At 40.4% G+C, this 22,685-nt stretch overlaps 1 protein-coding gene and 2 non-coding genes across 13 annotated transcripts in view; all 3 read left to right on the top strand.

Annotated features, from left to right (window-relative positions):
* PUM1 (pumilio RNA binding family member 1) overlaps positions 1-22,685 on the top strand; it is a 79,324-nt gene that overhangs the window by 26,837 nt on the left and 29,802 nt on the right. For 4 of the 11 annotated variants that reach the window (XR_012653120.1, XM_075047686.1, XM_075047684.1 and 1 more), the window contains 6 exons: positions 4,032-4,140; positions 6,816-6,994; positions 9,211-9,377; positions 10,357-10,627; positions 16,577-16,670; positions 17,996-18,112. Coding sequence is in view for 10 of the 11 variants with exons in the window: in XM_075047686.1 (XP_074903787.1) it covers positions 4,032-4,140; positions 6,816-6,994; positions 9,211-9,377; positions 10,357-10,627; positions 16,577-16,670; positions 17,996-18,112 (937 nt within the window). In the remaining variant the exon portion in view is untranslated. Of the gene's footprint in view, positions 1-4,031; positions 4,141-5,391; positions 5,613-6,815; positions 6,995-9,210; positions 9,378-10,356; positions 10,628-16,576; positions 16,671-17,995; positions 18,113-22,685 lie in introns of those variants that run through there. The other 7 variants (XM_075047693.1, XM_075047685.1, XM_075047691.1 and 4 more) reach the window with 4 other exon arrangements.
* Positions 16,893-16,978, top strand: LOC142040649 (small nucleolar RNA SNORD103/SNORD85). Its single transcript, XR_012653246.1, has one exon. It is a non-coding gene; the product is annotated as a small nucleolar RNA SNORD103/SNORD85 (small nucleolar RNA).
* On the top strand, positions 21,585-21,668 carry LOC142040669 (small nucleolar RNA SNORD103/SNORD85). The gene has a single exon (XR_012653265.1). It is a non-coding gene; the product is annotated as a small nucleolar RNA SNORD103/SNORD85 (small nucleolar RNA).

Here is a 22,685-nt window from a genome sequence, read left to right as displayed (position 1 = left end):
CCTGATGTGTGTTTATGTTTATAAATACTAGAGAGCATAGACTTGGGTTTCACCTCCTTAATGTCACCCTGTGGTGCAGATGGAGGAACAGGTCTGTGTGTTTTGAAATGAGTTTTGCTGATGGGAGTCATTTGTCCTTACAGTTGTCTTGTGTTACTTTTGGATTACATAAAAGGGGAGTGCGGTGCAAGTTTCCCTGCTTTATTGTTCAGCTGCGAGAATCATGACCAGTCCTACACTGTGTTTATGATGTAATGATAATTCCTAAATCATCAACACATTTTTAAAAAATGAGTGATGTGCCGATATCTCATGATGCTTCTTTTGCTGGTTGCAGAAGAGCAGCTGGGGGAAGCACTGTGTTCTCTACTCAGTGGTTTGTGAGTTAAAAGAACAAGTTGAGTCTTGTCCTCTCAGTAGGAAGAAGACAATAGAAACCCAGAGGAAGCTTAGCACTTGAATTAAAATACTTTCTTACTTTGAATTTTAACCTTTCTGAGAGGTTTGGGTGGAAGTAACTTGCTGCTGAAAAAGATTGAAACTAAAATGGGATACCTTGTAGAGAAAGTAGGCAATTAAATGGTCTTATTTGGACAGACTGTGTACAAGATATGGAGTTTGTAGACATGAATAGTGTGCCAAATATTGAAGAACTGGGGAAAACAAGTTTGGCATTTCTGAACTGAAAAGTTCTGATACTCAAAGCCAGTGTTTTCAATGAATATTTGACTGTAGGGAAAGGGAGACTTCTTGGACACAAGGAAGAAATTCTTTACAGTGAGGGTGGTGAGACAGTGGAACAGGTTGCCCAGAGAAGTTGTGGATCATAGAATCATAGAATGGTTTGGGTTGGAAGGGACCTGGAAAGGTCATCTAGTCCAACCCCTCTGCAATGAGTGGGGACATCTTCCAATAGATCAGGTTGCTCAGAGTCCCATCCAACCTGACCTTGAATGTTTCCAGGGATGGGGCATTGACCACCTCTCTGGGCAGCCTCTTCCACTGTCTCACCACCCTCATCGTAAAAAATTTCTTCCTTATATCTAGTCTGAATTTACCCTCTTTTAGTTTAAAACCATTACCCCTTGTCCTATTGCTACAGGCCCTATGAAAAGGTTTGTCCCCATCTTTCATATAAGCCGTCTTTAAGTACTGAAAGGCTGCAATAACGTATCCCTGGAGTCTTCTCTTCTCCAGGCTGAACAACCCCAACCTTTCTTCATAGGAGAGGTGTTCATCCCTCTGATCATTTTTGTGGATGTCCCATTATTGGAAGTGTTCAAGGTCAGGTTGGACATGGCTTTGGGCAGCCTGAAAGATGCTGAAAAGATGTCCATGCTTGTTGTGGGGGTGTGTGTGAATTAGATGATCTTTGAAGGTCCCTTCCAACTCAAACCATTCTGTGATTCTAGATTCAGCATCTGTAATGAATACTGCAAAGCAGGGTGGGTACAAGTCCTGCATGTCCCTGACCCTGACACTTTTTGTACAGCTATTTCATCTGCCCTAGGGACAGCCCAGGTACTGGAGTCCGTACGTCCAGGTGGGGTTGAAGTGCACAGACCTCTGAAGGACTTTGGAGTACGCTGCATTGTGCTTAGGCATAGAAGGTGAATGAGCTCATCTCATCCTTAGTTTGAAAACTAACCTGAAGATTTTTGCTTTCCAATTAGTAGGAGGAAGGCTATTGCAAGTTGGAAGAGGATGTTAAGATGGTGGCAATAAGTTATACAAGCATATACTTTCAGTAAAAGAAAAACAGCAATTTAATTTAGCAACACTTTTCCGTAAATAAGTTTTGGTTTAGCACTGTGGCAGCGCACACACACATGCACAGTGTCTTCAGCCTTCTAGGAGGATCTTGTCTGGTTCAGAAGTGGCAACCTCTATGCTGGAGCTCCTGGTGTGCCTGGTACAACAGGAGTGTAACTGGCACATGTCATCCTAAAATTTGACCCGTTACATGTTAGTCTGAGATGTTGATTCAACCTCTGTAGGTGAGGATTGCTTTGTTTTACATTCCTGTGTACTTGTATAGACAATATGCGGGGTATGCATAAATGTTTCAGTTCAGCTGGAAAATGCCCCCGCGCCAGCTCTTGCTCAGGGCTTACAGTCAGCAGTGGGCTGAGGAGCTGGGAGCGTGTTTCTGCTGCTGTAAAACTTGCATGTCTGTGTACAGCTTGAGGTTTGACTGAGAGCCCCTGAAGCAGCAGTGCTTCTGCTCTGAGGTCTGCTCAGGTGCTGTGCCTGCCCTCCATCTTGTGCCTGTACAAGCTTTTTTTTCCAAAAGGATTGCATTTATTTATTTATTTTCCCTTGTAGGCATCTACCATGTTTAAGTCAAGGATTGATCCTATTCTCTACTGATCTTGGCACAAAAGCAAGGTTACTTTTAGTCAATAGCAACTTCCAGTGTTAGTTAAATAGCTGAATGTAATTGCTGTCTTATCTGTGGTGTTGTGTGGGGTTTTGTTTTGGGTTTTTTTGGTTGGTTTTTGTGTCTTGGTTGTTTGGTTGTGCTTTTTTTGGTTTTTTTGGTTTTGGTTTTTTGTTTTGTTGGTGTTTTTTGTTTTTTTTTTTTTTTTTTTTTTTTAGAATTTGCCAGGAATTCTGCTTTTCAGGTGTGGGGTGAAATTTATGTTGCTTTCACTATAATACCTATCTTCAGTGTAATCTGTCCAGTTACCCAAATCTGAACGTTGGGCGTAATCTCATACGTATAGACTTGCTTAGCAATACGTTTCTGAGTAAACAGATCTTCCTGAAGTTAAAAACTGAATGGTGAGCACAACTTTTCTGATTGTCTGTCTTAAACCAGAGTACGCTACAAGCTGGAGCTCTTAAATCATTTATGCTTGCTTCGTTGTCATCCAGCAGCCTATTTACTCTGTTATGCTGTAGCCTTAAATTTGCATGTCTGCTGATGGAGTATAGAGTTATCAACACTTCTAATATATAGGAGGCATTGACTAATCTGATGATTCTTGTTTGTTCTATGGTAATTTCAAACAGATGCAAGTACTTGTTAATCTTCTAGTTCTTTTAGTTTTATTCCAACTTCAGCAGGCAAGGCTCATTTATTTTGTTAATTTGCTATGAATGTACTGTTGTTTTCTGTCTGAATTGCATACATCTCATTCAGCCAGAAGATTTAATTTGAAGATTGTATGGTTGACATCTAGGGCACTTAAGCAGGGCTTGGAATTCCCCTTGCCATATGTAGATGCCGCGTGGCAGGTGTTTCCTTGGTGAAGCTGGTATTTTCAAAATACATCTGCTGAACAGGGCACATCATTCTTTCTGCCATCTTCTGAACTTCAGAACAATCTTCCTTAGATTCATTCAAGCCAAGGATGACTTTCTGTCTCGTTCTCAGTAAGTGCATAACCTTTTTTTTTCTTTTCATCCGGTAGGAACAATACATGCTTGGCAGGTGCAGTGGCCCAGAACTGTTCACTCTTATTAGTGTTTACAAATAACCTTCATAGCATGGAGAGTCCTCAGCAGTCATTAAATAAGCGAGAAGTGAGAGATCTTGGCACCTCTTGAGCTATTCTGTCCCTGCCAGCATCAGAACCTCAGTATTTGAAGGCAAGAATTTGTGCTGGAACTGCTGGGTAGTTTCAGAGGTATCCTCACAGCTCAGGTGGAAGTAATGACAATGTTCTGATCAGAACAGTTTTTTCTGTTAATATTTTTCTTGCAAGTAGCTCTCGTGCTGAGAGGCTGGAGAATGTAAATTGTATGTGTGTGCTTACGTGTGTGGGGTTCATAAAGCATTTAAGAATGTAAGAGGATTGCGGAGATTGAATCATTGTCTCAGTTGCTGTATGGCTTTCACCCTAGGAGTATGTAAATATTTTGATTATAAAGCATGTATCAGTTTGTGTTTAATGATTGATTCATGTTTAGAAGGGAGACGCTTATGGTTTATGTTTGCATTTTATACTTATTTTAATCATGCTTTGTTTTTTGTTTTTTTTTGTTTGTTTGTTTTGTTTTTTGTTTGTTTGTTTTTTTAATTGCAGCAGCTGTTGCCGGGTAAAAAGTTTTGGGAATCTGATGATTCCAGCAAAGATGGACCAAAAGGGATATTTCTGGGAGATCAGTGGAGAGACAGTGCTTGGGGAACATCAGGTAGCTCAATTATTTACTTAATTTAGTTGGGGTTGAATACAGAAATGTGCAACTCATCTACTCAAAATTGCTGGCCAGTCTGGATGACACAGCTTTTAAAAGATTTTTAAAAACATCTGTTTTACATAATAGAAAACTAATAGAAAACCCACATTGCTTTGTGATAGAGTTAAAAGATATCCATAGTTATAAAAAGATTGTCTAATGTGAACGTGTGTACCCTCATGTTTGTCTGCTTAAAAATTTCAGATTGCCATTAAAATTTCAATTCAAATTTTCTGATGTATTTTCTGCCTTGGGATGGATTACTTCTAAGTTTGAACAAAGATACTGGAGAAAAAGATTAGTGAAAAAAAAAATCAAAACTAACCCCACAATTTTTTTAAATACTAAACCAACCAACCTAAAGCCAACAACATTCAGTTTAAAAAAGAAAAAAAGTGATGTTTTGAATTAGTAGTGTTGAAGTTTGTCTGCCAAGAATTTTGTTCTTGGACCAGACTGTCCCTTCTGTTGAATTTAAGGGGAGAGTGTTCAGGTTGGTTTTAGTTAAATGGCAAAAAATCACATGCATGTGCTTAATTTGAAATGATAACCTTTTACTTTGTATTTTCTGTGCTTTATATATGTAATGAATATGCTCCTTAAACACTGCTGAGTATCTCATGCAGTTTCCAACAACTGCACAGAACTACAGCTCCAGGGGAGATGTGAGTTAGAGCAACTTCACTGTTGTGTGGGGTTTTTTTCCTGCCGAAAATATCCATTATTAGGGTGAAGCTATTGGGACAGTGATAAGGGCATTTTTTTATTATTTAAATTTCAAAATGGCTGTGAAAAAGGGATAAAGCTTCTTAAAATCTGATAGGCTGAACCTTGCAGTCTGGCTGAGTACTGGGGAGATTTGGGGGAGCTGCTGCCTCCACCTGTCTGACTTGCCTGTCCGCAGTGGATCTCCGTAGCAGCGCCTGCATCCAGACCTCAACAACAGTTTGTGCCTGGTGGTATTAATATAAACTGAAGTTGAGGGTGGATTAAAGGGCTGAGCCAGACTCTGAACAGCAACAGCTGAGAAGACTTTCTCCTCTGCTGCCTGTATTGTTGGGCTGGTTACATCCACCAGACAGGCAGGGTAGACATCTGGGGGAGGTAACCTCCTACGCTGGCTGATCACAAATCTCCATGAGTCAAAGCTCTTCGTCTCATCTCTTCCTTTGTTTATTCTCAGTTAATCCTGTGCACCTTACAGCCTTTATTCCTGAGCGATGGCCTGCACTGGTGTCTGTGAGTCAGCGAAGTCATAGTTTCCCCTTTTGCTCATCTAAAATGAAGAGAACAGCCATGTCTGAGCAGTTGCTCAAGGTCACTGCCCCAGAGCAAAGAGCACAACTTGGAGGTGGGGTGTGGAAGTGTCCTTGGCCAGAAGACTAGTTTGTTCCATGAACAGTGGAACTAACGAAGCCTGGTTTTCTGTAAGATGCCCTTCGCTCCATCCATTTTCCTTTCTGTCTGTGTCCACAGTATGCACTGCAGTCCACCCGTATGGCTTTGGTTCTTCACTACTCTACCTTGAACTTGTAGGTTTAGAGCATTTAAAGCCAGTACTGCTAAAAGAAGCAGTCCTGTCTGATGCAGGCCACTCCTTTCTTCCCCTGCTGGTGGTACAAGTAGTTAATGCAGCAGTGTAATGAAACCTGCTGGGGAATTGATCTGGGTTAAAACTAGTTTTTCTCTTTTCTTTGTTAGCTTTATCCCCGAAAAATCTCCCCAGTCCACTTCACTTTGTGGCCACATAGATGCTTGTGCTGGCTTGAGGGAGAAGGCAGGAAGGTGTACGCAAGAGCAATGATAGAATAAAATTATTTCTCTTGACAGCCTATGCTTGCTTTATAAGGAAGCTACAGTATCAATATCATTGCACGTCCCTTCCACCATCCCCTGACAACTACTGTATCTACTGCATATTATTTTTGACTCACTGACTATTGCCAGTCTGAGCAGCCAGAAGCAGAGAACTTCTTCCCTTCCCTCATTGGGGACGTAGGGTCACTTTCTCCTGCCCAGACAGCAATTTTTGCAGAGCTTGTAAGGACTTGGAGACCATCTATCCTTAGTCTGTTCTGGTGGGATCTCAAACCCTCACGCTGCAGGGATGATAAAGGGATGATGGGGCTTATGCAGGAGGACAGGTGATGAGGAAGAAGAAATTAAGTTCTCAAACCTTTTATCGAGGAAATAGCAGCTAAGAGAAACTCTGATCATGACACAAATATGGCAGTTCCTATGACCAAGAAAACAAATGTAGGCTGGTGTAATGGTAGGATGATGTTTTAAATGACAAACCAAGACTGATTGTTTTTTCACTGTACTAATGCAAGAGTTTTAGTAAAACTAAAAACTAGAACTTTGTTTTTTTAATTACGACCTTTACTTAGAGACTTAAATTTCTGAAATTCTGTGATTTTAGACTTTAAATGTAGTTATTGCTTGTAGGTTTACAGGTTCTAATATTTAAAAAATAAGAAAGCCATCCTGCTTTTTCTAATGGACTTCATCAGAGTCAAAAAGTTGGCACTTCTTAGTACAATTAAGACCCTAGAGAGTACATATTTAATGACTTGCCTCCTTTGAATAGTTGGATCTACTTATAAGAATTACACATGTTTTTGTTCCAGATCACTCTGTTTCCCAACCAATTATGGTTCAGAGAAGACCTGGTCAGGGGTTTCATGTGAATAGTGAAGTCAACTCAGTGCTTTCACCACGGTCAGAGAGTGGAGGACTTGGAGTTAGCATGGTGGAGTATGTGTTGAGCTCATCTCCTGGAGATTCCTGCCTAAGGAAAGGAGGATTTGTAAGTGTGCCTGATTCTGACATTTGAGTTCCCATTATGTTATTTTCTCCATTTGCTGCTTGGTTTGTTTGTTTCTTAATCCATTCCTAAAGGCAGATGTTTCTTCTTTCTTTTATTTGCTCTTAGTTTAGCTGTCTTTCTTAAAATGGGTAGGCTAGCAATTTAACCGTTGTTCTTGACTTAGGGGATGCAGTATGGGAGATGGGTGTAAAGGATTGTGAAGGTTGCTGACATTCCCTGGTTCTTTGGATAATCACACCGGCAGTAACACCCCATCTAAGCTTGTCGTTGGAACAGTATGCAAATATACCTGTGGTTTTTGAATGAGCGTGTGGCTGCTTTGTTGCTGGCTAAGAACAAAAAGCTCCATGTAATGATGCTAGAAACGTAACGTAGCTACAAAAGCCACTCCAGCAGGGGAATGCTTTCAAGGGCATATCGTTTCCTATGGAGAAATGGCATTAGTTACTGGTTTTTGGGGTGGGGAAGGGAGTACAGTTGCTGCTGCCTCGAATCTAAGGATGTAGTGAGAGAGGCAAAATCAAGTCCCATCCCTGTAGTGGGGGAAAAAGGGGCTGCATCTCAACTCTACTTCATCAGCCAAGTGCTAGGTCAGGAATTGTCGAAAACCATAAAAGTGGAGTAGGTTTGTTGCTGTTAGACTGCTGTGCTCATCTGTTCAGGGAGCTGATTTGTGGTTTCCTTCATCCATCCTCTTATTTTTGTCCCTCATTAGTGGGCACCTGATAACCTTGTTGAACCCTGAGCCTGAGCAAGATGATTTTTGAGAAATGAGCAGGCAGTGGAAGGAGCCAATTTATCATCCGAATTGGGCACCTGATAGTGGGCACCTGATAACCTTGTTGAACCCTGAGCCTAAGAAAGATGATTTCTGAGAAATGAACAGTCAGTGGAAGGAGCCAATTTATCATCCGAATTGGGGTTTAGAGAGGTGTCTGCTCTGCAGCATTGATAGTCAGGATGCCAGTTCTGAAATGAAGGGTCTCACTGGTGAATATCACATTGTGTGGGTGAGAATTGGGCTCCAAATTTGTATTTACTATTGGCATTTCCAAGTCTGCCCTTTAATATTAAGGAAGCAAGATTTTATTTTCTTTAAAAAGAAGCATCAGAAGATGATTGCTTTTAAAACAATCTTTTTTTCTAAATGTGGGGGGAAAAATCCCGCCCCCCCCCCCCCCCCCCCAATTAGAGAGAATTGGAAAATTTAGTTGATAGAGGGTTCAAATGCCCTGTTACTTATGGAGTACTTTTCCCTCAAATGAGGTGGAAGACAGTGTTTGAATGTCTGTTTTTGTGACAGCACCAAAGCTGTCTCTGATAAATATGTTTATATGCCCCTTGCTGTTTTTTATCATAAATTATGTTGTTTTTCCTTTCCCTTTTGTTGTTCAAAACTCTGCCTCTGGCATAATCACCCTTTATTCTTCTCCCAAGTGAAACAAAATGCAGACATTAAGGGCAGAAATGCTGCAGATGTAATACCACTCATAAAATGCTCAATAGAACAGAAATCCTTTTTTCCCTTTTCCCCTCACTCCTTCCCCCCCCCCCCCCCAAAAAAAAAAAACCCAAAACCCAAAGTGCTTTGGGATTATATGAACCAATGAGCAAGCTAGTGATTGACTTGAGTGCTCTTAAATGAGCCATACCTTGGAATTCACTGTGCAAATCAGTGTGCAAATCACAGTAATGCCCCCCAAAGGGTGAGGTGATCCTGTTGTGCTCAAATACATGCGCTTGTCCAGTCAATTACTGCATCTTTGACAGAGACAGTGATTTTCGGAGAGGCACTAATGCAGTTTGTACTCCTTCAGTACATGCTGTCATATTTAAAAGTTCCTGAGTTAATTTTGAAGTGCCTAAATCCCATCTAGAAAGAGGATTTGGATGAGTATTCTTTAAAATTATTTTGGGATGGGATTTTTAGAGCCTATAGAAGCAGACCCTGAATTACTAAATGGAAGAAACTGAGTGGATAGATAAAACCTCTCTTGGAAGAGTGAGAACTAGTTCCCTTCTTTCTTCGATTATGATTGACTATTTTGCTTTTTTATGTTTTTATTTGTAAGAACTAATGATTGCAAGTGACTTACTTTATTGTGACATGTTTCCTTGATTTGTTACCATCTTGGAATAAAAGTAAAATTGATCTGAAAACTAAGCTTATTAAAAATAATGTCTCTTTTGCCTAGGGGCCAAGGGATGCAGAGAATGATGAGAATGACAAAGGGGATAAGAAAAATAAGGGCACATTTGATGGCGATAAATTAGGAGATCTGAAGGAGGAGGGGGATGTGATGGATAAAACAAATGGTTTGCCTGTGCAGAATGGAATCGACGCAGATGTCAAAGACTTCAGGTACGTGCACCATTAGTTAATAATTAATCAGTGTCACACATAACATTTCTTGAAAGATTTTCCATGCTGTAGTGAAAAAGCCTTTGACTCATTGAAACAGTATCATAAGGATGTTATAATGTACGCAGGGAAGCACTGTGAGAAGGTGGAGGATAGCATCTGATAGCTCTAGTCTGTGCAGACCTAGTTCTGTATATTGTAATCTTGTTTTATTTTCACACCTGTTTTTAATTAATCTGTATGGGATTCCTATGGAAATACCTACTAAAGAAGCTGACTCTGCTTATATACTAGTCTAAATTATAGTTGGGCTTTTGGACTTATTCCCTGTAGCTCTCAAGAGATTAAAGGCTTTTGAAATTGTGGCTATTAATGTTATCAATGCATTTGTATTTCTTGCTAGCTTACCTACTTGCTGTGCCTCGTTGACATGCAGTAAAACTGTAAAAGCAAAACAAATGTGCTGTGAGGTGCATACTGCTGGCCCTTGCATTGAGATGAACCATTTCCCACTCGAGTCAAATGCTTATGTTAGGTGATTAGGAAACCATGGCAGCTGCTTTGGAAAGGTTTCAAGTGAGATACAGCGCCAGAGCATCACGTGGTTAATAACTACCAAATAGCTTTATGAAAAAATAACTTTGGCATTTCTGAAATCCTGTCTTCTTGTGAATCTCTCAGTTGAGGAGAAAAAAGAAACAATTTTTTTTTACACTTGTACTGTAACACGTATTTGAGTCAGGGGGACTGAGGGTTTTGTGGGTGGGGTTTTTTGTTTGTTTTTTTAAATACATAAATTGCTCTGTAGAATTCATTTAGGGAACTATTTCAGACCATCCTTTTATTTTTTTTTTTCCCTTTATCACAACATCTACAAGCAGTTCTGGTGAGTACTAGTGTCTCTTGCTGTTAACTGATGATGTGTGACATGGCATTAAATGGACGTGCTTAGTGACGAGTATCTTTTCTTTCTGCATAGCCGTACACCTGGTAATTGCCAGAACTCTGCTAGTGAAGTAGATCTTCTGGGTCCAAACCAGAATGGATCAGAGGGCTTAGCCCAGCTGGCAAGTACTAACGGTGCCAAGCCAGTGGAGGATTTCTCCAATATTGAGTCCCAGAGCGTCCCTCTGGATCCCATGGAGCATGTTGGTATGGAGCCTCTTCAGTTTGATTATTCTGGCACTCAAGTACCTGTGGACTCAGCTGCAGCCACCGTGGGGCTCTTTGATTACAATTCCCAACAGCAGGTAAAGTGTCAGCCGTTGGTCTACTTACTGTTCCAGTTCCTCCAAGAGAGTCATCATGGGGTTAGCATGAGCTCAGGCTCTTGTTTTGGAGAGAGGGATGGAGGAAGATTTGGAATGGTTTCATCACCTCTATGCCATCTATAGAGTGCTGCATGTGTCCTCCTATGGAGCTTGAGGCAGGAGATCTACTTAACATGGGCATCTGAACAGCAGTCTTAAGGACCTGTAATAAATAGCAGTTAACAGCAGCAATTTTCTGTGTATTAATCATTTTTCGCTTGAGTAAGTTTGCATTGGAGAAGAGCTTTAAATTAGTAAAAACTGCTAAACAAAAAAAACCCCTACCCTCAAGCCCTTAAAGTGACTTAATGGTCTCAAACGACTCTTAAGCCTTGGTGTTGCAGCCCTGCTTTGGGATGTCTGCAGTACTGAACCAGAGCAGACTGAAGGAATAATGAGTTTAAACTGGCTCACTCGCACTTGAGTGTGGTTTAAAACCTGAGGTCAGAGTCCAGTACTAGAAAACTTTATCTCAGCCCAGTGAGTTTGTTTGACCTTTTCTCCCACGCAAGCGGCCCAGGCTTCTCATCCCGGACAAGTAACTTAAGTCCTTGCTTTGCTGTTGGCTTCTCTTGAATGCTGGGCCTAGATCCAACGATCGACTCGTAATCCACTCCTGTTCCTGCTAGTCTGGGTAACGATTGTAAACTTTTATTGTTTTCCTTTTGTAAGTATGATATCCCTCAAGAATAAAATCCTTTGTTGTAGCTGATTGCAAGAGTATGTAACTAGCCCTGGGTTTCCTGAAATATCTGATCTTTTTTAGTGCCTGTTGGCACTCTGTAGTGAGGAGAGACCATTGCCAAGTTTGTGCTAAAGGCCTACCTTCAGAGAGTTATCATAGTATTAAAAGCAATGTAAATATCTGTGTTATAGCTTAATGGGCTGTTTTATTATATAGCATGTTTAAGAGGTTAATGATGGAAAAAATTTTAATGATTAAACTAAATAGCTGCTGTGGAGTTCAAATAGGGGAAGAAAAAAAAAAAAGCTAGTTTCAAGTCTTTGTCTCACTCTGTGGTGTAGGACCTTGAATGCAAGAATTAGTTTTAAACAATGAAACTTGTGTATTTTTTTAAAACAGTATGTTAGAGCTAACTAAGTGGACTCCTTTTTAAAGAACCATTAGGTATGGGAAAGTAACTGCAGGAATGTGAAGCCTGTAATTTGTATTTTGTCTGTTAGTGTATTTTATTTAAATTAAGGCTCATTTACAAGTTCAAGTAGTTTTTATTTGTTTCTTCCAGCCTTTAAGAAATAGGATTTAAAATTTGGCATGTCTTGCGCCTATCTAGAAATAAAAACGCTTGAAGTAAGGCTGACCTGTAAAGTGTGCCTATTTCAGAAGTGATTGCAGTATGGCTTTCTGGCTCTGGCCCTGTAGGGAGGCCTGGGTTTTTTTGTTTTCTTTCTATAAAGGGGATGGGAATATCCATGTAGAGCTGATGTCATCTCCATGTAATCATGCTTAAGACTCTTTGCTGGGTTGCCTGTGAAGCTGCAGTTCTCTCTTGTCTCTTTGAACTGTGATTTCTGGGGGGGAGCAGGAGGTCCTGGTGCTGTGAGCACAGCTGCCTGCCCACCCAGTTGCTCTGGCATGCTTAGCTCCCACCCAGGTCATGCTGAGAATAAGCAGGCCAGGCTGTATAATAAGGGCTGTTATTTTAGTTTCATCTTTGTTGCAATAGCTACTTACACCTACAGTAAATGCAAACCACAGGCTTTTGTAAGTCTAAGTGCTGTATTAAAGATAAGGATTCACTCTTTGGCCAAATGTGACCTCTCTCAGTGCACGTTTGTGTAAATGCAATGTATCTTGGCACAGTGGTACCCATTTTCTTAATATATGATATCCAGCAGCCAGTGTTTCTTGGTATTCGCTGTCTGCCAGTTACAGCTTGTATGAAAGAAATCTGTCTTTTGGCAGAATAGTTTTTTCCATTCAGTTGTCAGAAGGAAATACGTCCTGAACAAAAGGATCTCGTTCTGTAAAAGTGTCTTTCTCGGTCTGTTGGGAAGCGTCATATACTTTGAAGGGATTACAAGCAAGTACAGCTAGAAGCAATATTAAGAAAGGAAGGTCTTAACCACGTGTAATCTGATTAGAGATGTCAGATGTTTATATTGCAGCAGAAACTGGCTTACAGAAGTCTAATCTTACAATGTTCCCATAACTGTGTAATACAGATTGCGATGTTCTGGTTTCTTGGAATTCCCTTGATGAACTCCCCCACGTGTTATAAATGATACTTCATTTGTGTACATGTGTGAGAGAGGAAAATAGCCTTGCTTTTTGAAATGTCGAGTGATCCTGCTGAACTCCTCCAAAACTGTGTCAGTCATTTGTAGGTTTTTACTCTGAACGTGATTTCTAATAGGCTAAAATGCTCCATGTGTACATTCTTAAAACTTCAGTCTCACATTGTAAATTCCAATTAAAACTGCTATTAGAAGAGGTTTCCTTTTTCCACTTACTGGAGCGCACAGTTCAATACTGATACATAGTTCAACCTTTGTTTCATATCCAGTAGGGTTCCAAATAAGATGACAAAAAGCTATTATGTGAGTTTTTACTTTTTGCTTTGCTTTCTGGACTATAGGTCTTTGCTGTCAGCAGATGGAGACCATGCACTGAGGCTTTAATAACTCTTCCTAAATACGTAGAGTTGATGATTCCCAGAGCTCGTGTGGTGTAGGGGCTTATCTGGCTAAGTAAAGCCTGAAATTGTGATCGTTTTTGTTGGCTCCACTTCCTTGTATATGCCACAGGCAGTATGAAATCTGCAGCTGCAGAAAGTTTTAGCTGTTCACATTGAGTTTCTTCTGGGTAGGTTGAGTCTAGAGTCTGGGTCTGAAGGCTTGCAGAAACTGTGATTTAAAGCGGGCAGAGGGAGAGGTGGCTGATTTGAGTCACTGTCAGAGTACATGGCTTAGATACCAACATTTATCTGACCTTTCTTTGGAAGGGAATTTCTGTAAAGACTTGAGAGGAGGTCTGCTGCAGGCAGAAGGAATCCAGCCCTTCCTCATGCTTGTGAATGCACACTGTGAATGCAGAATGTTTGCATGTGGTTTTAAAGAAGCTCAAGAATATTGTCTAAGGAAGTAAGCATCACTAAGCTGGAGCTAAGTCGTTAGGTTTCTTTGACTTGAGGATGCAGACTTACTCTTGGTGATTTCTTGAGCAGATGAAAGAACTCTGCCCAGCTACTCTGTTCCTTATTCCTACTTTCTGTAATACCAGTAATTTTAGGTAAAGGAGCATCTTTTCACTCTCCCTCTGAGTCTTTAGGTAGACTCTCAACAGCTGGTGACAGCAGCTATTTGCAGAGCATTTTGGATACTGTGACTTGATTTCAGCAAAAGGAAAAACGCACAAAGCTGGTGTGGGTCCTTGACTGCTAGATTTGACTTCCAGACATACATCAGCTGTGCTCAGAAGAGGGGGAGAGAGCAAGCAGATAACAAAAAAAAATACAATAGCAGCAGATGAAATATTCATACTTTGAGTAGTTGTGGATTTTTTTTTTTTTTTTTTTTTTTTTTTGCTAGTACTTCTAATTTAAAAATGGATCGAGATGCATTTGGGAGGTGTGGAAGTCATCAGACATGTAAACTGAGCACAAGAAAAAGTATTTTCAGAGAAGATAAGTGCTTTTTTGCCTTTAAGACAGGCAACTAATAATCTAGCCATTTCCTCTGCTGTTCACCTTGGTGGAATACACATTAGCAGACTGGAAGAACAGATCCCAGGGTTGCAAAAGAATATGAAAATTAAAGGTTTTGGTGAAGTGTTTGCAGGTGAAGAAAGCTAAAATATTGGATTGCTGAACTCAATACAAAGGTAGAGCACAAAACCAAGGATGGCTGTTCTAGATTTATCTATACCGAGCAGTGAAACAGTTTAGGGGATATATATTTTTTTTTGTCCATATCTGCCCATGATGATTGGTTAATGAGATGTTGCTGGAGACTCCTACAGAGCCAGTATCCCTCATTCCATTTTCTGTAGGTCATGTTGTCCATGATGTCCTTGCTTTTTTAAACTAAAAGAAGTCAGTAGAGCATTTGATCCAGCTACTAATGACAGATGGTATATTAACAAAGATTACACCCCTCATAAGCACTCAACTTTGTGTAAGCATGAAGTATTGTTGAATGACATCTTTAAAAAAAGAAAAAAGGAAAAGAAAAAAAGGAAGTGTGTTCTGCATAAAGACTGCTAGGAGTGTTTTATGGCCCTCCTGTTGTTAGGCCCAGGGAGGTAATAAAGTAACCATGGATTCCATATGTTTCTCCATAAGCAACATTACTATACTCCTTGGATATATGGACAGGCCCCAATGTCTTAAGGGGTGAGCAATCTTTGGGGAAAACAGTGGTGACTGGGTTTTGGGCACACAGAAGATCAATTCTGGTTCCCCCAAGTACTGAGTTTCCACATCTTGAATCCGATACTGATCCCTTACATGTTTTTTTCTCCTGAACTTGTAAAAAGATAAGAAAATAGAGGTGGACTATCACCCATCTTTTTTTTCAGTTTTTCTGCCTAAACTGTGCAGTTGCTCATCCTGCTCTCAGGAGAACCAACTCCAATTTTTGCCTATAAAAAAACCCACCCTAATTTTCTAAATGATTCCGTGCTTCTTCTTGATGGTTATGAGTTTCTGCCAAAAATTTGGGCAGAATTATTATTGCTGCTTCTGACAGCTGAAGTAGCTCACTTGTCTTGTCTGAAAGGAGGGCAGAGATAATAGGTGTGAAAATTGAATGGCATTTAGGCCTATTTTTTCCAAGTGAGTGTAGAGAGAAAACATTTATCAGAGCGGTTTTTGTGCAGTCATTCACACCTCAGAAATAATCACTTTTGGAAGTAAATGGGGATGAACATTGCTTCTGAATAGTTTCAGAGTGACTATTCAGGTTGTGTATCCTTGAATGTTTTAATTAGAGCTGAGCGATGGTCTGCTAATGTATTGGTTCAGGAAGTGTTTCATTTAGAGAGAGGCATAGGAAGCTGAGGAAGTTAAGTTTTTTAGTAAGGATCTGGATGAATGAAAAATACCAAAACAAACCCCTAAGCAAAAATACTTTGAAGACTAATGTAATCCTCTCTTTTTTTCTTACTGAGAATGACTGTTCTCAATAACATTGCCCATTGCTCCGTAAGGTTGCAGTGAGCTGGCGAACTTGTACATGCTTTGGATGACTTAACCAAAAAGTCCCCAGGTCTGGTTTCTGTCTGTGGTCAAAGCAGAATTTACACTTCATGCCTGGATTCACATAGGAGATGCTGGAGATGGAAGGCTGGCAGGTAAAGGAAGCATTTTGTCCAGGGGTTTGTGAGCTGCTGAGGCTGGCATCCCATTTGACGGCTTTTGAGCTGGCTGTGAAGCCGTCTTGAGTGTATCATCTCGCCCACACCTTGCTCTGCAGCCCACCTGCTGTCCTGCTTGCCACTTCAGATATCTGCGAGAGTTGCATGGGTTGTCTGCTGGTGTAACTGCAATTTCAGTGTAGTCAGTGTTGTTCAAGATCGGGAAGTGTTTGTGGCACCTACTAGTGATCCACAGGTTGCAGTTAGGGGTTGTGTGTTTGAGGAGTTGGGGAAAAAATGGCTTTCAGGCATTGTGTAGAGAACAACTGAGAAAACCCTAGCTGTGGTTTAGCTGTACTTCAGAAATATATTTTTTTTTTCAGGTGGATTATCACAGGCAATTGATTTCAGAGGAGTTGTTTTTTTCAATTACTTTTGAAATATTTCTCTTTAAAGAGGAATATCTGTAGTTGTGAAAATAAATCTAGTGTAAAGGAATTGCTTTGAAAGGAAGTAAGAGAATGCTTTTTGTGCATGAGTAAAGGACCTTTTTTGTGCTTTTGTCCCTCTAGTTGTTCCAAAGACCGAATGCACTTGCTGTTCAACAACTAACAGCAGCGCAGCAGCAGCAGTACGCATTGGCAGCTGCTCATCAGCCTCACATAGGTAAGTATTGCATTTAATACGTTACATTTTACTGGACTTCCGTTAATCCTCAGAATACATTGGGAAAATACCAGGGGGAAAGGGCTGGCAGGTTTTAGAGAATCCTAAGTATGTTTTTGCAACTGGTAATTGACACACAAGCAGAAGTATATTGTTTGAAGATTTACTTGAAAAATTCTGGAGGTATATCTTGCACATTTCAAAAGCTCTAGAGCATGCATGTCTGGCAGGAATGACACTCTTACCCTTGCTGAGAGTGCTGTTCAGTAATGAGAGCGTTTTCAAGTACTTGCTTGCTCTGAGTGAGGCATGAATTTGGGGTAAGTGGCACAGTGAAGTGAGGGGAAAAATGCACAATTCAATATACACCTAAATGTGCTTCCTGTGGTTCAGCTGTCTGGGGTCTGACTTTAACTTAAAGATGTAATTTATGCAAACACATGATCCATATTATTAAAACAGTGTAGATTAACTGGGAAGAAAGCACTTAATCCTGTGCATAGAAAAACGGGAGAACTGTAGAAGGGCTACTCCTGGATGATTAATCTATCTTAGAGTTAAACGGTTTCAGCACAATAAGCAATTTAAGTGGTAGTTCTTCCTACCCGAAAGCCCAATACAAATGTGTTGGGACTCTCCGGGCTCTCTGCAGTGCATTTGTGTGCTTATTGGAGTTCAGGGATAGACCTGAATTAAAATTATTTAGCTTTTTAACTTACTCCCCTTTACCTCCCCTCCACACCCCTCTCCCGCCCACTGGTAATTTCTCTAATAATTAAACTGTTTCCTTGCAGAGAAAGGTAATGCATACACGGCAGTGATAGTGCCCTGCGATGTTGCCTGTACACTCCTGAGCTCCTTCCAAACTAATTAATTCAAGTACTGGTATTGTGTAGTGGGCATGGAACTCAGTAGGGTAAACTGGTTCTCCATCAGCTTGCTATAGAAAATACAGAAAAGTAACAAGCAATTAGATAATGTTAATACCTAGATGGTGTTAATAGTCACCTAAACAGTAAGGGTGTGTCTGTGCTGCAGATGTACCTGAACAAGTATGGGTATTGTATATATGAGTATTTTACCACTTCAGCTTTACTTATGGGGCATTGCAACCTTGGAATTAGGTTTCTTTTATGTAAGTTATAACCTCTGTAGATTGTTTATTAAGACTCTGGGAAACGCAGTGGTTGCTCACTCCCTATAAAAAACGACGTGTAAAAAGATTGAAAATACTAAAGCAACCTGAGCTTTTGTGTTTGCCAGCCAGGTAGCCAGAGGTGTTTTGGTAGGGCTTCAGTTCTAGTTAAGTTTGTTTTTACTGACAGGTATGTTTTCAGCAGGTTTAGCTCCTGCTGCCTTTGTTCCCAATCCGTACATCATCAGCGCCGCTCCACCAGGAACAGATCCGTATGCAGCCGGACTTGCAGCAGCTGCAACATTAGGTGAGATACTTCCAGTTGTCTGTGCATTTGTGACTGTTTTCTGTACCAAAACTGTTCTTGAGTCTGTGATTGAAAATTAAATATTAGTTCACTGTAATTTCTCTAGAGAGATCATTGTGTATCAGTGAGTTGGAACACAATTTGTCTTGGAAACTGTATTTTCTGTAGATTAAATGTGATGATACTTGTATAACGCTTGCTATGGGCTCTGTCTCTGTTGAGGATAAACAACCAGAGCAAATCTGAAATAAAACACTTGCAGACATAAATGTTGCTACATGTTTGGGTTTTTTTGGTTAACTGACAGTAGCGAGAGGTACCTTTGAAAATATACTTATTAAATGCTAGAAAGATGGAAGATGTGTTTTCTTGCCAGGAAAGTTGTATTTCATTGCTGTTTAGCTTGACTTACTGTAGTGCATCCTGCAAATGATATCTTTCTCTTTTTCTAGAGTCTGTTAAGAATTTATGCTTTTTAGGTTTTTTAGGTAAAAACATCCCATGTCTGCTGTGAGGCTTATACTATGAATATGCAGTTTTCCAGATGGCAAGCAAAGATGGTGGCTCTTGTCTTCATGCAAGATCTTTCTCCCAAACATTCATGTATCAGTTTCCAAATTCTTGCCAACTGTCATAGCCAAAATTGTTGTATCTTGAGATGACAGCTCAGTAAAACAGCTTATCAGGCAGTGTGAAGAACACATTGTACGTTGAACTTTTGCTGCGTATGCCATAAAGTTCTTGCCTAAGCATTGAGGACAAAGGAGGAATGTACTTTCAGAAGAATGTTTTTATAACTATGCTTTTCTTTCCATGAGCCACCAGGAAAGGAAGCCTTGTACATTTTAAATAAAAGCTGCTTAGTTCACAGTAGTGGTGATTTTTAGTGGAGCCTGCACGCTGTTGCCACACTCCACTTAAAACTTGTATACCCACTGCAAATCTCTTCCACTATGGGATAGCTTGTACCAAATCAAAACCATGAAATGTTGGTTGTACGTGAATATAGCGCTCTGCCAAACAGCATTGTGGTTTGGTACGTGACTTTTCGGCATGTTTAACAGCTCTTACATAACTGCTGCTTAGCTTTTAAGCTTTGAGGCCAGTATCAGGTCAAGCTCTGCAATGGGATTTCAGCAACTGTTACCCAGTTGGATGGCATTTTTTAGTGGATCATATTGAAGTATGTAAAAAATCAAGATTATAGTTCGAAGATGGGCTTTGCACCTTTTGGCTGTTGTGAATTTTGTATGCTGATTGCATAATAACAATGCAAGATTAAGTTTAGGTAACAACATGTTGTTGGCAAACAAATGACGCTGTGATTAAATGGAAGAAAGCCAAGAGCTAGAGTACAGGGGTATTCCTTATAGTCCAGGAATTGATAAACTATCATGTGATGATGAATGTGTGACAGTGAATGAATGACCTGAACTCTTGGTGGCAGATATAAGTAGGAAGCTTCAGTCAGGACTTAGCAGGGAAGAGGTGCTAGAACACTAGCAATTCCAGTTACAGTTAGAAGAGGTGCTTTGTAAACAAATACTATAAAAAGAGGATTCTGGTTGGTCTTTATGCATCACCTCAGTGCTTCTAAAGCTAGCGCTCATTCTTCAGTAACATGCTGAAGTTCAGTGGAGCAGGAGGTCAGCGTCTTGATTTCATAGAAAGACCACATGTAACTGCTACCAGATTTCTAGGAAACAGCAAGTGTGTTTGTGACAGCTTTTTTTTTTTTCTTTTCTTCCTTTCTCTCAGCAGTATTAAAGCTGCAGTTGCCTGAATATCTGATTAGGGCCTTATAAATTTGAACTAGGAAATAACATACCCCAGGATACCTAAAGCATTCCAAAACTTGGCATCAGAATCTCTACTTGAATAATTTGTAAACTTTATGATTCTTGAAAGCAAAACAAAAGAATGTGTAATGCGCTGCAACATACTTACAGTATTACACCACTGAGAAATACAAGTTACGTGATCTCGTTGGGCTTTGGACCCTAACAGCTAGAAATGGCAATGTAACAAACTTCACTCCTTGTTGATGTTTGTTTTAGGAAAAGCACCTTTTCTGTCTAGTCTCGAGCTGTTTTGAAAGCCTTTTCTCTCTAATGACTGAGCATAGCACTGAAGGGGCGTGGGGCAATTTAGATGTTTAGAGTTATGTATAAAGTCAGAAGGCCTCCCTGATGTGTATGGGAATGTTAAATGGGGAGGACTTAGAGAAGTTTATGAGATGGAAGAAATGAGTTTAGAGTTGTTGGTAGTTTATTGCTCACAGTTACTCTTAGAGTGAATGGGAAACTTTTGTGTGTTTTATGGCAGAGATAATTCTGTCAATTAAGATTCTGCCATTATGGCAGCTTTTTCATCATTGTAAGACTGTCAGCCCTGTGATAATACTCTTCTCTTCCCAACAATAGTAGCATTTTAAAGAACAAATTTGAATGCAGAAGGAAAGGCTTCCTAGACTCAAGAAAAAAAACCACTTGTGAGTTTAAACCATGGGAAAGATGCTGTCTTTAAAAAGTGTTGTGAAATTTGAGAAAGATGTCACTTGGAAAAAAGAAATCTTGCCTTTTGTAAGACAAGTTGGGAAATGTTGATTCCCTCTGAGGTGGCGTGTTACAGGTAGAAAAGTGTTTCTGTTCTTTGTAGAGAAGTGGATGCTGGAATAATCTGCATACAGGAAAAACACAGTGCTCCTAGACTGAAGGTAGAGTCGGTTTGGATGTGTCTGCACTGTGCTTCTCAAGCTTGGGTTTCTTAGAAGCCTCATTCACTTGGTGCTGACCTGTGTCCCATGCAGAGCCAGCTCAGAGCTGGTGACAGGTATGGATGCATGCACATACCGCCTAGGACCGGGGTTTGGGGGAGCACGTGTCATGCAAGGGTGCCTCTCCTCTTCTCGATCTGTGCTGGCCCCAGGCGCTGTACGGCAGGGTTTGCATGGGGCTGCACCAGAGCCTTTTGAGTTCAGCTGTTTCTCACCCCCATCCCTAAAATGACACCACTTCATGGATATCTGCGGTTGCCATACCGATAATTGTGAAGTGATGAGCTCACAAGTTGATAGTATTTGATAAAGTTGCTATCCACAGCCTTGCATTTTCAGATGTGAGGTTCTTGAGGCTGTTTAACCAGGTGGTCACTAAGTCCTCATCCTTGGCAAGAGGGGGCTGGCTGTTCCTGCAGAAAGCAAGTATGGCTTCTGCTTACAGAGATTTGAGTGTGAAGGCTGAGATTAAAAGCAAAAATTTTGTTATGAACACACTTACAGATGGATTTGCTAATGTTTCTTGAAAGGAATATTTGTGGGTGTCTGTGACCAATGTGTGAGACGTAGTGGGAATATTTGATTTCAAAGGCACTAGAATGGCTTTTATTTTCTTGCGTATGTGTATCTTTAATAAGTGTAAAAGCAGATGCAATATCTCCTGAAGTAAAGAAACACTCTGCATGTTTTTATAAGTCTGGCAATGATGACACACTTGCCCTCACTGAGAACACTGTTCAATAATGAGCCTCACTGTGTGCTCAAATGAGCTGAGCCAGACTTGCAGCTCTTTTAAGCCCAGCCGCCTGCAAACTTCAAAGACTTTGTGTCTCCTCTTCTTTTAAACACCTAAGGCTTTTGCAGATCTGACGAGCAACCTCTAACTAGGAAAAAAAACCATCTAGACTGCTTGTTTGATAATTAGAAGTGAAATTAAAATAACCCAGAGAGGTGCCCACATTTTGCCCAGATAAAGAGTATTGCAGCAACTTCCCAGTAGCCTAAGTGCAAACACAGACTAATTACTTGCATAAAACAGAACAGTTGCAACTTTTCCTTTTGAGTGCAGGAGGACCCTAGCAGTTGGCATCTGATCTGCATTGACTGAATATAAACAGGTTATAATCCGCCAATTAGCTGTGTGTCTCTAACTGCTTAGGTCAAGATAGGCAATACCATTGTGGGACTCATTAATTTTCTGCAGGTTTTTTAATTGTAGCTATTGCTGTGCATGAATTTCCAGGTTGGAAGGTAAGAAACAAGTGGTTGCTCCTCCAAGACAAATCTAAGCAAGACAGACAAGTCACCTTCTCTGACTGATGGCAAACAGTAAATCCAGCAAGAGTGGATTTCGTGGCAGAGCTTTAGTGTGAGATACAAATCCGACTGTTCAGCATGTATTGCTAAGTGCCTGGCATTAAGACAACAGACTACTTGTAACATCTCCCTGCTGTACATAGTTGGGCATGTGTGTTAATGACACTACAGAATCCTAAATTTAGGGAAAGTACAGTGGTTAAAACCAAAATAATAAAGGAGAGTGACTATTACACTTTTGAAATAGGAATTTAATATTTGACATTAAATAGGAAATGCACGTCATGAAGTGTTGCTGAATCTCACCAGTCTGCAGTATTGATTGCAGGAGCAGTAGTTCATCCAGGCTGAGATCCAGACTGTTACACAGTGGATTGCTTTTGTATTATGTAGTAGCTCATGAGACAAACACATATTGCTGTATAAAAATCAAAACCAAAAGAAAAAAGTACTTCCTGGTTTTTCCCCCCTTTGTCATAC

The sequence above is a fragment of the Buteo buteo genome, chromosome 16 (assembly GCF_964188355.1).
Source record: "Buteo buteo chromosome 16, bButBut1.hap1.1, whole genome shotgun sequence".
NCBI lineage: Eukaryota > Metazoa > Chordata > Aves > Accipitriformes > Accipitridae > Buteo > Buteo buteo.
This window is presented reverse-complemented; position numbering and strand designations above follow the sequence as displayed.